The 12,737-nt window shown below is 43.6% G+C and overlaps 2 protein-coding genes across 2 annotated transcripts; both read left to right on the top strand.

Annotated features, from left to right (window-relative positions):
* Positions 1 to 860: 860 nt before the first annotated feature.
* LOC106695854 (glutathione S-transferase A1-like) lies at positions 861 to 3,436 on the top strand (the record flags this gene model as incomplete). Its single annotated transcript, XM_023749211.1, has 3 exons — positions 861 to 992; positions 1,748 to 1,858; positions 3,419 to 3,436. Coding segments are annotated over 3 exons (261 nt in total), but the record flags the coding sequence as incomplete, so codon positions are not given.
* A 90-nt stretch (positions 3,437 to 3,526) lies between these two features.
* Positions 3,527 to 8,368, top strand: LOC106695855 (glutathione S-transferase A2-like). The gene is made up of 3 exons (XM_023749210.1): positions 3,527 to 3,615; positions 5,482 to 5,623; positions 8,080 to 8,368. Exons 1-3 carry the CDS (start codon positions 3,527 to 3,529, stop codon positions 8,263 to 8,265), a joined length of 417 nt encoding a protein of 138 aa, XP_023604978.1. The 3' UTR covers positions 8,266 to 8,368.
* The last annotated feature ends 4,369 nt before the right edge of the window (positions 8,369 to 12,737 follow it).

Below are 12,737 nucleotides of genomic sequence, written 5' to 3'. Positions count from 1 at the left end.
AACTTTTATTATGAAAAATTTCATACACTCAGAATAATTAAAAACATATGAACCCAACATGGGGATACAAACATTAATCTTTCATTATGTTTGCTTTATCATGCGTTTCTATCTCTCAGTCCCTCTCTCTATCAATCAGACATTGTTTTTGGATAAATTACAAAGTGTGTTTCAAGTATCACTGCAGTTCACATATTTCAGCAGCAGATCATGACATAGTGCAACCTAGGAGACAGAGCCCATATTGCAAGAGAGATGGTGAGTTCAAGTTGACCCAGGTTTGCATGAGGTTCCAAAGAGATAGATCAGGAAATGAGTAGAGCAGACAGAAATGAGTAGAGGAGAAATGTAGCTCTGATATAGTCTGCTTGGGATTGAAGAAGGATGTCCTAGAGATGGATCTTTGCCCAAGTGAGAGAGGAGACAGAGAGAAGGAAAGAGAGAGAGAGAGAGAGAGAGAGAGAGAGAGAGAGAGAGAGAGCCATGTGCTAAAGTTCAGGGCTTCAAAGGGTAGGGCAAGGAGCCAACAGACACACAGCCAGTGCTAGCCCTGGGCCAGACCAAGATGCACAGAGGGAGCGCCGTTATATGGGAAAAGGAAAAAGAGATGGTAGCCTGGGCATCAGCTAAGGAGTGAGGTGAGAACAGCAGAGACCGTCTTCTCTCTGTTTCACTGAGTCAGGGGCAATGAACATGGTTTGATGCTCCTCACGTGCCCAGTTAGGCAGCACAAGTGGGAAGCCAGGCTGGAGAGACCTTATCATATTCTTTACCAAGTAATTATCCATTCTTTTAACCAGGAGCAGGGGACCCAGCCTGAGTGCACCTGTGTTCATAACCTGCTCTTTCCAATTCATCAGGTGTTGAAGAGCCACGGACAACACTACCTGGTTGGCAACAGGCTCAGCAGGGCTGACATTCACCTGGTTGAACTTATCTACTATATTGAAGAGATTGACCCCAGCCTAATGGCCAACTTCCTGCTGCTGAAGGTGACCCCTTTCACAGCCCTGGGAGGGAAGGTCCACATCCCCCATCTTGGAATCTAATATCTGGGCTCTTGGACTGGCGATGTTATGATCACATCATTTTCCAGGCTCCGCTGCCCCCAGGTCTCCAAAATTTGCTTTAGGCCCTGGTCTGAGGCAGGAAATGAATCTTGTTCTGCCATAGAAATTGGAGGCAGACACCACCCCAAAGAGAATAGTTTGTCTTTCACAATGAGAAGAACCCAGGACTCAGCGTCTCTGTCCTCAGCTCCTGCTCCTTCTCTCAAACACTGTGCTTCCCTCCTGACTGTCCCTTTTCTCTTTCTGTCTCTCTCTCTCACAGGGAAGATTGCTTTTGACTGTCCGCATGGTTGACCTATATTTTCTATCTTCAGTTCCAGCCCAGTTGTCCCACATATTCATTTCTCCAGTTTGGAGCCTTTACCTGTGTTTCTCTGACAGTCACATTAGTCTTCCTTGTCTGCACTAAAGTGAGAAACCACAGGATTTCCATGTGGGGAGGAAGACACGGAAGACTGTGAACTGAATCAAGTCTTAACCGTGTCTCTGAGGGAAGATGAAAGTTATTGAACTGTGTTTCCTTCCCCTTATCTTCCTTTCTTGCTGGGTGTCTGTTTCCCAGCCCCCTGCTGGTGCTGATGGAGGGGACGCCATTGGTCTGTCCTCAGATCCCCTGGCCTGTGTAATGAGTGGTGGGTGTTGTGTCTCCATCTGAGGCTGTGCTTTGTGCATTGCAGGCCCTGAAAACCAGGATCAGCAACCTCCCACCTGTGAAGAAGTTTCTGCAGCCCGGCAGTCAGAGGAAGCCTCCTGTAGATGCGAAAGCATTAGAAGAAGCCCGGAAGATTGTAAATAAATAAAATCTTTATTTATTTTTATTTTAAATAAAGCAGGCATGGACGCCCAGCGCATGTAGGACCAATCTTCTGACGTTGTCCAACAATGAAGTGCCTCTACCTAGGTGTAGATCCTGGCTATTGTGAGAATAATAAACTTTTCCAAAATAATTAAACCTCCTATGAACAGATTTAGTTATAGTTTAATCTTGTTCATTAAGTTCCAATATGTAACCAGATTTTCAATCTCCTTCTATTGCATTTCTCTTGGAATTCAAAATTAAACAAAAAATGGAAACGTGAGCCGAAACCGGTTTGGCTCAGTGGATAGAGCGTCGGCCTGCGGCTGAAGGGTCCTGGGTTCGGTTCCGGTCAAGGGCATGTACCTGGGTTGCGGGCACATCCCCAGTAGGAGATGTGCAGGAGGCAGCTGGTCGATGTTTCTCTCTCATCGATGTTTCTAACTCTCTATCTCTCTCCCTTCCTCTCTGTAAAAAATCAATAAAATATATTTTTAAAAAAATGGAAACGTGGTTTATGACATCTCTCTTCTTTTCCAGGAATTGTCACATGTCCATCACAGAGCCCATCAAAGAGTCAAGTATAAAATTCATACCTGACATTCTCAGTTGTTCACAGAAAATAGCTACCCGTCTTGGTAATGGCATAAGAATTTTTTTTTTTTTTTACCTAGGAGCTGTTTTCCTTCTGGTAATAAAAATGTTTTGTTTTGTTTTTTGTTATGAGTTTGGTTCTCATGCAATACAACAGTGATATGCCTACTACAGACTTTTTAGTGCATCTCCATGTGCCTACGAGTGACTGAAGGACTTATCTTCCTGTCTTGGGTGTCGCTTTCCCAGCTTCATGCTGGTGCTGATGGAGGGGGCTCAATGGGCCCTTTCCAGGGGGGGCCAACAGACACACAGTGTGTCCTAGGGGGTGGGGAAATGATTTACAAATAAACAGACCCAAGCTCTGCTCTCTGTTGACTCTGTTGTCCTTACAGTCCATGACTCCCTGGCACATCAACGCTCTGCTGCTTAATGCTCGGTGGGGCCCCTGGCTGAGCTTTCTCTCAGATGACTCAATGTTGCTCAGACCTGGACTTCCAAGGTACAGATTACATGTATAAATTATAGTTAATGAATGCATATAATATCTTTTTTTCTATTTTTCTGGCCTGTCACTCTGCCAGAGTGGCTGGATTAGAAGTGATTTCTAACTTCAGCCACTCTCAGGGCTCAGAATGAACACCCTCCCAGAAAATCTGGGCTTTGGGCTTTGGCATATTGAGCTTTTCTCCCCACAAGGAGCTACCTCATAACGTGGGGAGGGAGCTGACAGACACACGGGGCTCCCTGTCTGTAGCTTCAGTTCCACCTCGTCTGCTGTCTCCTTGCAACCAAAATGGTTTTCCTAAAATGCACATTTGAGTATCACCACCTTCTTTAAATCCTTCAGTGAGTTCCAGGCCTGTGGGAATTCCTCCTCCCATCTGTCCTCACCCCCTCCTTCCCACCTGACCATGCTTAACACCTCACCTCAGTTGTTTCTCTGTGCCTCTCACAGAGCCCTCTAAACTACTAACAAAGCTGAATGCCACTGTGCCTCCTCCACTCTCCTGTGAGGTCCTGGTGTGCAGGCCTGGTGTGCGGCATCCCTACCACTTCATCACAAATGGTCATAACACCTTGCACAACTCCACCCACAGCCGCCATTGCCGCCAAACACAACCTCTATGGGAGAGACATAAAGGAGAGAGCCCTGTAGGTATTTTTTCTGTGTTTTTCATCAACAATTAACAACAATTTTGATTCTTCCTTGAATGAGCTGGATTGTGCCGGGGGATCATGACCAGTAGCAGCATGTCCCTTGGAGGTAAATGCTGAGGTCCAGGCCAGCAGGGAGCATGAGGAGGAGGAATTCCACTTCTTAGAGAAGAAGACTCAGTCCATGGCTGTAGCACAGGCAGTGACAGAGGTTTCCAAACCCTGGTGAACTCTGAAGCCAGGAGGGTGGTGGAGTCATGACTCCGGGTGCTCAGGCCTTTCAGGAAGAGGCTGGGAAAGGAAAGGACCCAAAGGAGCTACTTTTCAAGTTTCAGAAATTACAAGAATAGTTACCAGGAACCTGATACCAGCCAGTTACATTTACTGGCCATTTGACAAAGACTTGCAGAGGTTGGTACCCAAGATGCTACGGTTCCCTCAAGCATTTTGAGTTAGTACTAAAGCAGCCAGTTTTGTTCAATACAACTACCTCTGGGGGGAGGGAGGGTCTCCTCCCTGTTGTGATGGGACCACATGATTGAAACTGTTAGTAGTTACTCAAAACGTTACACGTAGATTTACCATGTCAGCACCTCCACTACGGTACCTAAGTGAATAAGAAATACATTCACACTAAAACTTGTACAAAAATATCTATAAAAGCATTATTCATAATATTCAAAACTTGTACAAAAAACATTCATAAAAGCATTATTCATAATATTCTAAAAGTGGAAACAACAAAAGTGTTCATCAACTGATGAACGGATGAACAAAGTTCTGTGTACCCATGAATGTAATATTATTTGGCCATGAAAAGGAATGAATGTGGATAAGCCTTGAAAACATTATGTTGCATAAAAGAAACCAGACACCAAAGGCTCGTGTTGTATGATGTCTTTCACATGAAGTGTCGAGAACATTTCTTTTCATAGAAACAGAAAGCAATTTTGGTTTCCAGGAGCTGGGGGACAGTGCGGGGTGGGGAGTGGAGAGAATGTGGAACGCTGCGAGAGCACACAGCATTTCCCTTGGGGGTGTGGAAATATTCTGAAATTAGAGTGCAGTGATGGTACAGAAACCTGTGAATTTATGAAAAATCACAAAATTGTACATTTAAAAAGAGTGGCATTATGGTGTGTGGATTAAATGTCTATAAAATTTTTATCTTTAAAAAAAAAAGGAAATAGGAAGCCCAGTTAGGCACAATAAAAACATATCTCCTGGAATATGCACGGTTGGAAGTATATAAAGAATCACGCCAATTCAGAGGATGTTTTAGATGGAGACTTGAGCAGTGCAAAGATGGCCAAAGTTCAGAAACAGCACATGGAGCGGGTTGGGAACTGTGTTCTATGGAAACTGTGTTCTATGGGGACTGTGTTCGATGAGAACTCATTGGAAGAACTGCTAATATTGGGCATATAAATGGCCAGGATGAGAGAGGGAGAGGGACATGACTGAGGTGTCTGTACCAGGGACTCTCTGCTGATTCCTCAGGTGGCAGGTCTTTAGCCTTATGAATCACATGGAGTTTGTGCCCAGAACCAACCACAGCAGAGATGGCAAACCCTAGGTAGCATCTCACTGGGTACCTGCAATGATTCCACTCTGGACACCTCACTGATGTTCTCTGTCAGTATATTTGGTCATGAGTATAACAAAAATTGTAGATGTATATATCTACCTTAATATGAAATGTTAAAGTTGAGTGAAAATCATAGCTGAATGACTGGCATATAAAAATGCACCCAATGGAGGTGAATTACTTTGCCATCTCCCAATACCCCATTCTCTTAGATTTTTAAACTATAACGTGTAAGGCAGGTGACAGTTGACAATTGGGTCATTTTTGTCTTTCAGGATTGATATGTATTCAGAAGGTATTGCAGATTTGAATGAAATGACCATGCGTTTCCCACTATGCCCACCTGATGAACAAGACACCAAGATGACCCAGATCAGAGAGAAAACAACAAATCGTTATTTCCCAGCCTTTGAAAAGGTAAGTGGACTGGTCAGTGTTTGGGGAACTGAGACTAGAGGACAAAGAGAACTGGTGCCTGGGCAGTCCTGGGGATTTGACCTTCACTTCCAATGGGCCCTCCTGACTACTGATGGAGCACCCTGGCTCTCCAGGGATGTTATCAAAATCAGCTGTGGGGAGGACATGTACCTGTTATACCCAAGTTATAATCTGTCAGCAAAAGTTCAGTTTACTAGGACCCGATTTAGAATTCTCTCTTTGATGGCATTTCATGGCCACAGTTAGAGCCATACTAGCAATTGGAGTAGATCCTGCAGAGCACCATGCAGGGGCTTTTCATCCAAGAGAAGCAGGAAGAAAGCAACTTATCAGAAAATATGCTGACAACATGCGTAGGAAACATGAGACCAATTGCCCAACAGGAGGATATGGTAATGTTTCTGGGTTGGATGGTAGGTATCTAAACAGAGATGGGGGCTGTAGAATGGAGAGGATGTGACTGATGAAAAGATGTTAAGAAACAATCTACAAAATGTTGGGTTGTCAGACTTTAGAGGAAAGCTATGCAAACTAAGGAAATAAAGTTTCATCATTATGTATGTAGTATAGACCATATTTTTTCCCTTTGAAGGTAAAAAAAGAAGATTTTAAGTTCCAAATTTCCTGAAATCAAACTAAATAAAAATTATGGACCAAAATAATGATTGTAAGGACTACAGGAGGCTTACATATAAAAAAGGTTTAACACCAACACCCTCATCTTTATAAAGCATTAATGAAACAGTCTTTCATTCATTTTAGAAATTTTAATTCATTATTTATTTGTTCATATTTAATGAACAAATAATTTAATACCAATCTGAAAATACACCCTCCTGGGCCTTGTGGTGCTGAGAGTTTAGAGGACATTCGCTCAATGACAAGGTCAGCAGGCACTGCAGTTAGAGTATGCTGATACTTTGAAATCAAAGAGCTCCATGGTGACATCAGTTAAAAATGTAAGTTACAAAATAGGTTTTGATGTTATCATAACCTTTACCAAATATTTATCTACTAGAGGCCCAGTACAAGAAATTCATGCAGGCCTGGCCTGCGATCAGGGCCATCTTCCCCGGCTGTCAGAAGCCGGCCCTGCCCCCACCTCTGGTTCCCCGTTGTCCATCGGGCAATTGGAGCCTGCAGCCTGGGGGAGGGACTGAGTGGTTGGTTGTTCCCACCAGCCCTGCTTCTCCTCCCCTCCCCCACGCTGGTTGCCCTCTGTGTGCACTGTGTGTGTGGGGCAACTGGCAGGTTGGGGGCCTTGGTCTGGCACTGCCCACGTCCACCACCACCCACCCCCAGTTCCCCGTTCACCATCGAGAAATCGGAGCCTGCCTATCGGGGGAAGGGATGGAGAGGTTGGCAGGCAGGCCCCTATTAGGCGATAGGGACCTGCAGGCTGGGGGCAGCTCCTGCATTGAGCGTCTGCCCCCTGGTGGTCAGTGTACATCATAGCGACTGGTCATTCTGCCGTTTGGTCGACTTGCATATTACCCTTTTATTATATTGGATTTTTTATATGCATACATGATCTGAAAGTATATTTGTCAAAATGTTATTATCTTTAGTTGGTGGTACTATGTGTGTTTATTCTCTTTGTACTTTATGATTCCCATATTGCTGGAATATTGTAATAACTATCATATATTTATCTAACCTTTTATTTTGAAAAAGGCCATACATTTAGAATGAACACATGTGCACCCACCACGAAGATACAACCATTAACCTTTCATTATGTTTGCTTTGTCATGAGTTTTTATCTCTCAGTCCCTCTCTCTAATAATCAAACATATTATTTTTGGATAAATTACAAAGTGAGTTTCAGGCATCACTGGAGTTCACACCAGACACTTCAGCAGCAGATCATAACATAGTGCAACTTAGGAGATAGAGCCCATGCTGTAATGGAGATGGTGAGTTCAAGTTAACCCAGGTTTGCATAAGATTCCAAAGAGATATATCAGGAAATAAGGAGAGCAGACAGAGGAGAAATGTATACTCTGAAATAGTCTGCTCAGGATTGAAGAAGAATGTCATAGAGATAGATCTTTTCCCAATGAGAGGAGAGAGAGAGAGAGAGAGAGAGAGAGAGAGAGAGAGAGAGAGAGAGAGAGAAATGCTAAAGTTCAGGGCTGCAAAGGGTAGGCCCTGGGGCCAAAAGAAACTCAGTGCAGCCAGTGCTAGCTGAGCCCAGTGATATGGAAAAAGGAAAAAGAGTGGTAGCCTGGGCGTCAGCTGAGGAGTGAGGTGTGAACAGCAGAGACCCTCTTCTCTCTGTTTCACTGAGTCAGGGTGATGAATGTGGTCTGATGGTCTGCACCTGCCCAGTAAGACAGCAGAGGTGGGAAGCCAGGCTGGAGAGACCTGGGCAGGAGCAGGGGACCCAGCCTGAGTGCACCTGTGTTCATAACCTGCTCCCTCCAATTCACCAGGTGTTGAAGAACCACGGACAAGACTACCTGATTGGCAACAGGCTGAAGGCTGCCATTCACCTGGTTGAACTTATCTACCACCACGAGCTAGGACAGAGGCATGGAACGAAGTCTCCCTCAGAGCCATTCGAAGGAATCAATTTTGATGACACCTTGATTTCAGACTTCAGACTTCTAGAACTGTGAGGGAATGAATTTCTGTGGTGTAAGCCACCCAGTCTATGATAATTGTCACAGTGGTCGCAGGAAATGAGTACAATTACTTTGCAATAAACAAGAATGAATACATTCAACAACATAGATGAAGCTCAAAATAATTATGCTGAGTGGAAAATAACACTTCCACATCTGGGACCCAGACCTTTGCTCTGGCTGTAGCGGAGAAGCCAAGCCTCTTCAGTCTTCAGTCTTCAGTCGTCTTCAGTCATCTTCAGTCTTTGCTCGGCTCAGTCTGCTCCACTCCTGCATATGCAAATTAACCACCGTATTTGTTGGGTTAATTTGTATTCTCATCCTGATTGGCTGGTGGGTGTAGCAGAGTGACACCAATTTGCATGTTTCTCTTTTGTTAGTGTAGATAGAGGAATATGCAAATTGTCTGGGACACCATCACAGTAACAGTAATGACCAGCAGACTGCCTGGGCGACCAGGCCAGTGGTGGTGGGGGGGGGCAGTTGGGGGCAATCAGGCTGGCAGGGGGGGCAGTTGGGGGTGACCAGGCCAGCAGGGGGGGGCAGTGAGGGGCGACCAGGCTGGCAGGCAGAGGTGGTTAGGGGTAATCAGGCTGGAGGGGGAGAAGTTAGGGGCAATCAGGCAGGCAGGCAGGTGAGCCGTTAGGAGCCAGTGGTCCCGGATTGTGAGAGGGATGTCCAACTGCTGGTTTAGGCCTGATCCCTGAGATTGAGCCTAAACTGGCAGTCAGAGGGGTCCTGGATTGGAGAGGGTACAGGCTGGGCTGAGGGGACACCGCCCCCCCCCCCCCCCATGCACAAATTTCATGTAGTGGTCCTCTAGTATGCATATAAGTTCCCTGGTTAATCACTTCCCCCAACCCCTAACCCCCAACCCCTGCCTTCCCTCTGAGATTCCTCAGTCTGCTCCATGCCTCCATGTCTCTGGATCTATTTTGTTCATTAGTTTATTTTGTTTATTAGATTCCACATATGAGTGAGGTCATTTGATACTTATCTTTCTCTGCCTGGCTTATTTCACTTGGCATGACACTCTCCAGATCCATCCATGCTGTTAGAGCTCTACTTTAGATGGATGGCAAGGGCAGGCCACTCTGGGGAGGCAACATTTTTAATTAATTATTTTTTGTGTGTTGACACTTTTAAAAGATGTTTCCCATTCCCCCCCACTCTGCCCCCCTCCACCCAGTCCCCGCCCCACCCAGGCCTTCACCACACTATTGCCTGTGTCCATGAGCTATGCATATATGCATATATGTTCTATGGTCAATCTCTTTCTGTCCTCCCCACCCCCCTCCCTCGGGGATCTGCCAGTCCATTTCATGCCTCCATGCCTCTGGACCTATTTTGTTCATCAGTTTATTTTGTTCATTAAATTCCACATATAAGTGAGATCGTGTGCTATCTGTCTGTCTCTGATTAGCTTATTTAGCTTAGCATAATACTCTCTCGGTCCATTTATGCTATCACAAAGAACATTTTTAAAATTTTATTTTTAAAAACCATTTACATTCAATATTATTTTGTATTAGTTTCAGGTGTAGAGTATAGTGGTTAGATAATTATATACTTTACAAAGTGTTTCTCTGAAATTTCCAGTACCTAATGGCACCATACATAGTTATTACAATATTATTGACTATATTCCCTATGCTGTACTTTACATCCCCATGACTATATTGTAACCACCAATTTGTACTTCTTAATCCCTTCACTTTTTTCACCCTAACCCCCTTCCCCTCTGGCAACCATCAGACTTTTCTCTGTATCTATGAGTCCGTTTTTGTTTTGTTTGTTTATATTGTTCTTTAGATTCCACATATAAGTGAAATCATATAGTATGTGTCCTTCTCTGACTGATTTATTTTACTTAGCATAATACCGTCTAGGTCCATCCATGTTGTTGCAAATGGTAATATTTCATTTTTTAAAATATCCGAGTAATATTCCTTTGTATAGACGTACCACAGCTTCTGTATCCATTCATATACTGATGGGCACCTGGCTGCTTCCATATCTTGGCTATTGTAAATAATGCTGCAATGAACATAGGGGGCATATATTCTTTTGAGTTACTGTTTTGGGTTTCTTCAGATATATTCCTATAAGTAAAATCACTGGGTCATAAGGCAGTTCTATTTTTAATTTTTTGAGGCTCCTCCATACTGTATTCCACAGTGGCTGCACCAATCTGCATTGCCACCAAACAGTGCATGAGGATTCCCTTTTCTCTACATCCTTGACAGCACTTGTTATTTATTTGGGGGAGGTGAGGAGCCATTAAAAGTGAGAAGAAAACAGGCATGCAAGGAGATGGGCAAGAGGGTTTCAAACCGAGGAACCCGAATTTTCAAAGCCTTGACGTGGGAAAGTGCATAGTCCCCCAGGCCAGAGGAGGCGTGGCTGGAGAGTGGGGGACGAGATGGGGATGGCAGGTGGCAGATGACACTCCTGTGAGTACTATCAAGGAATCAGGATTTCATTCTAGATGAAATAGGAATCCAATGTCTGGCTTCCTTCCATAAGGTTTTGCTCAGATGATACAGTGTTTTGGGAGGTATAGTGTCAAATTACAGCTACTAGAAACCATAATTTGAACTACTGAAGAAAAACTCAGCTGCTTCTGCACCAAAAAAAGAATGAAGAGAGCCCTACCCAGTTTGGCTCAGTGGATAGAGTGTCAGCCTGCGAACTGATGGGTCCCAGGTTTGATTCCGGACAAGGGCACATGCCGGGGTTTCGGGTTCGATCCCTCTAGTAGGGGGCATGAAGGTGGCAGCCAATCAATGATTCTATCTCATCATTGATGTTTCTATCTCTCTCCCTTCCTCTATGAAATAAAAAATAATAATAAAAAAGAATGAAGAGAAAACTGAAAATTAGTCACAGTGTGTGGATTTGTCAAACTAATTACATTACCTTTCTAGAGGTTAGTGGATAATTATGTTAGTATAATTTGTAAAACATAAAATAAATAAATTATAATGTAATGACATAAAAAGGACAAACTAATAACTTTAATTGTAACTATTATTTGCTGGGTGTAACTCACTGAGAAGGTAAACGTGCATCAAAACATCTTAACACAATCCTTTAAATATACTCAGGGAGCTTCCTACTTGATTTCAAAATCAAAAGCAGCTCTGTCATAGTGGGAATAATTGCCCCTAATATTGTGGTTTGTAAATTAACGTCTTGCCCTAGCCAGTTTGGCTCAGTGGATAGAGCATTGGCCTGCGGACTGAAAAGTCCTGGGTTCAATTCCGGTCAAGGGCACATGCCCAGGTTGCAGGCTTGGTCCCCAGTAGGGGGTGTGCAGGAGGCAGCCGATCAATGATTCTCTCTCATCATTGATGTTTCTATCTCTCTTTCCCTCTCCCTTCCTCTCTGAAATCAATCAAAATAAATTAAAAACAAATTAATTAATACCTTCATGCTAATCTGCCTTGAAATGAAGCTTCCAATACAAGAATGTACGTGCACATTCACATATATGCTCCACGCACATTACACATGCATGAAGGAAATATGTTCTAAATGCTGACAGGCTGACCTGCACTCAATTGCAAACTTCTGTGTTTCAAGATTGTCAATTTAAAAATATTAAAGTATAACAGGCCATTGGGATTTTTAAAAGACAATTGATTTTGCTTAAATTTTTCCACTATAGTTTAAATATATATAAACTTTTTTGCTTATCTAGCTAGCACCTGATTATTTTTAAAGCCTCCTTTTCCCCTGTTAGTAACAATTCAGTTCCCAGTGCCAAGAGATCCTCCTGTATGGAGACTGAAGCACAGCCTTTCCAAATCAGACCAATGAGTGCCAGGAGCAAAGCACACCTCACTTTATGCCATAAGCAGGATTTTCATAAACCAGCCCAGCCGGCATGGCTCAGTGGTTGAGCATCGACCTATGAACCAGGAGGTCATGGTTCGATTCCCGGTCAAGGCACATGCCCAGGTTGGGGGCTCAATCCCCACTTTGGGACATGCTAGAGGCAGCTGGTCGATGATTCTTTCTCATAATCGATGTTTCTATCTCTCTCTCCCTCTCCCTTCCTCCCTGAAATCAATAAAAATAAATAAAAATAAATAAATAAATAAAAAGATTTTCATAAACCAGAAAGTATGTATTCAGTAATCAAGGACACATGAAATGTACTGTGCACTCCATTACTAGGCTGACTTTTATAAAGGGGGAAATTCTTTATCTTAAATTACCCACGAAACCACGTTACTAAGGCCCAATTTCAGCAGACAAAGCCGAATGGAGGCATGGTGCCAGCAAGACTGGAGATAAAATTCCAGAATGCTAGGCTGAGAACAGGGAAGGGGGCATGCAGTTACTGTTGCATTTAATTCCTTATGTTCATACACACTTCAAACAATGGAGTTTAAATTTGTTTACTTCAAAGACACACTGGAAAGCTATGAAATTAACTACTTAGCAGAAAGCTATGACGT

Source organism: Myotis lucifugus, unplaced genomic scaffold, assembly GCF_000147115.1.
Source record: "Myotis lucifugus unplaced genomic scaffold, Myoluc2.0 scaffold_3811, whole genome shotgun sequence".
Taxonomy (NCBI): Eukaryota; Metazoa; Chordata; class Mammalia; order Chiroptera; family Vespertilionidae; genus Myotis; species Myotis lucifugus.
The sequence above is the reverse complement of the archived record's forward strand: the minus strand, read 5'-3'. Positions and strand labels throughout refer to the sequence as shown.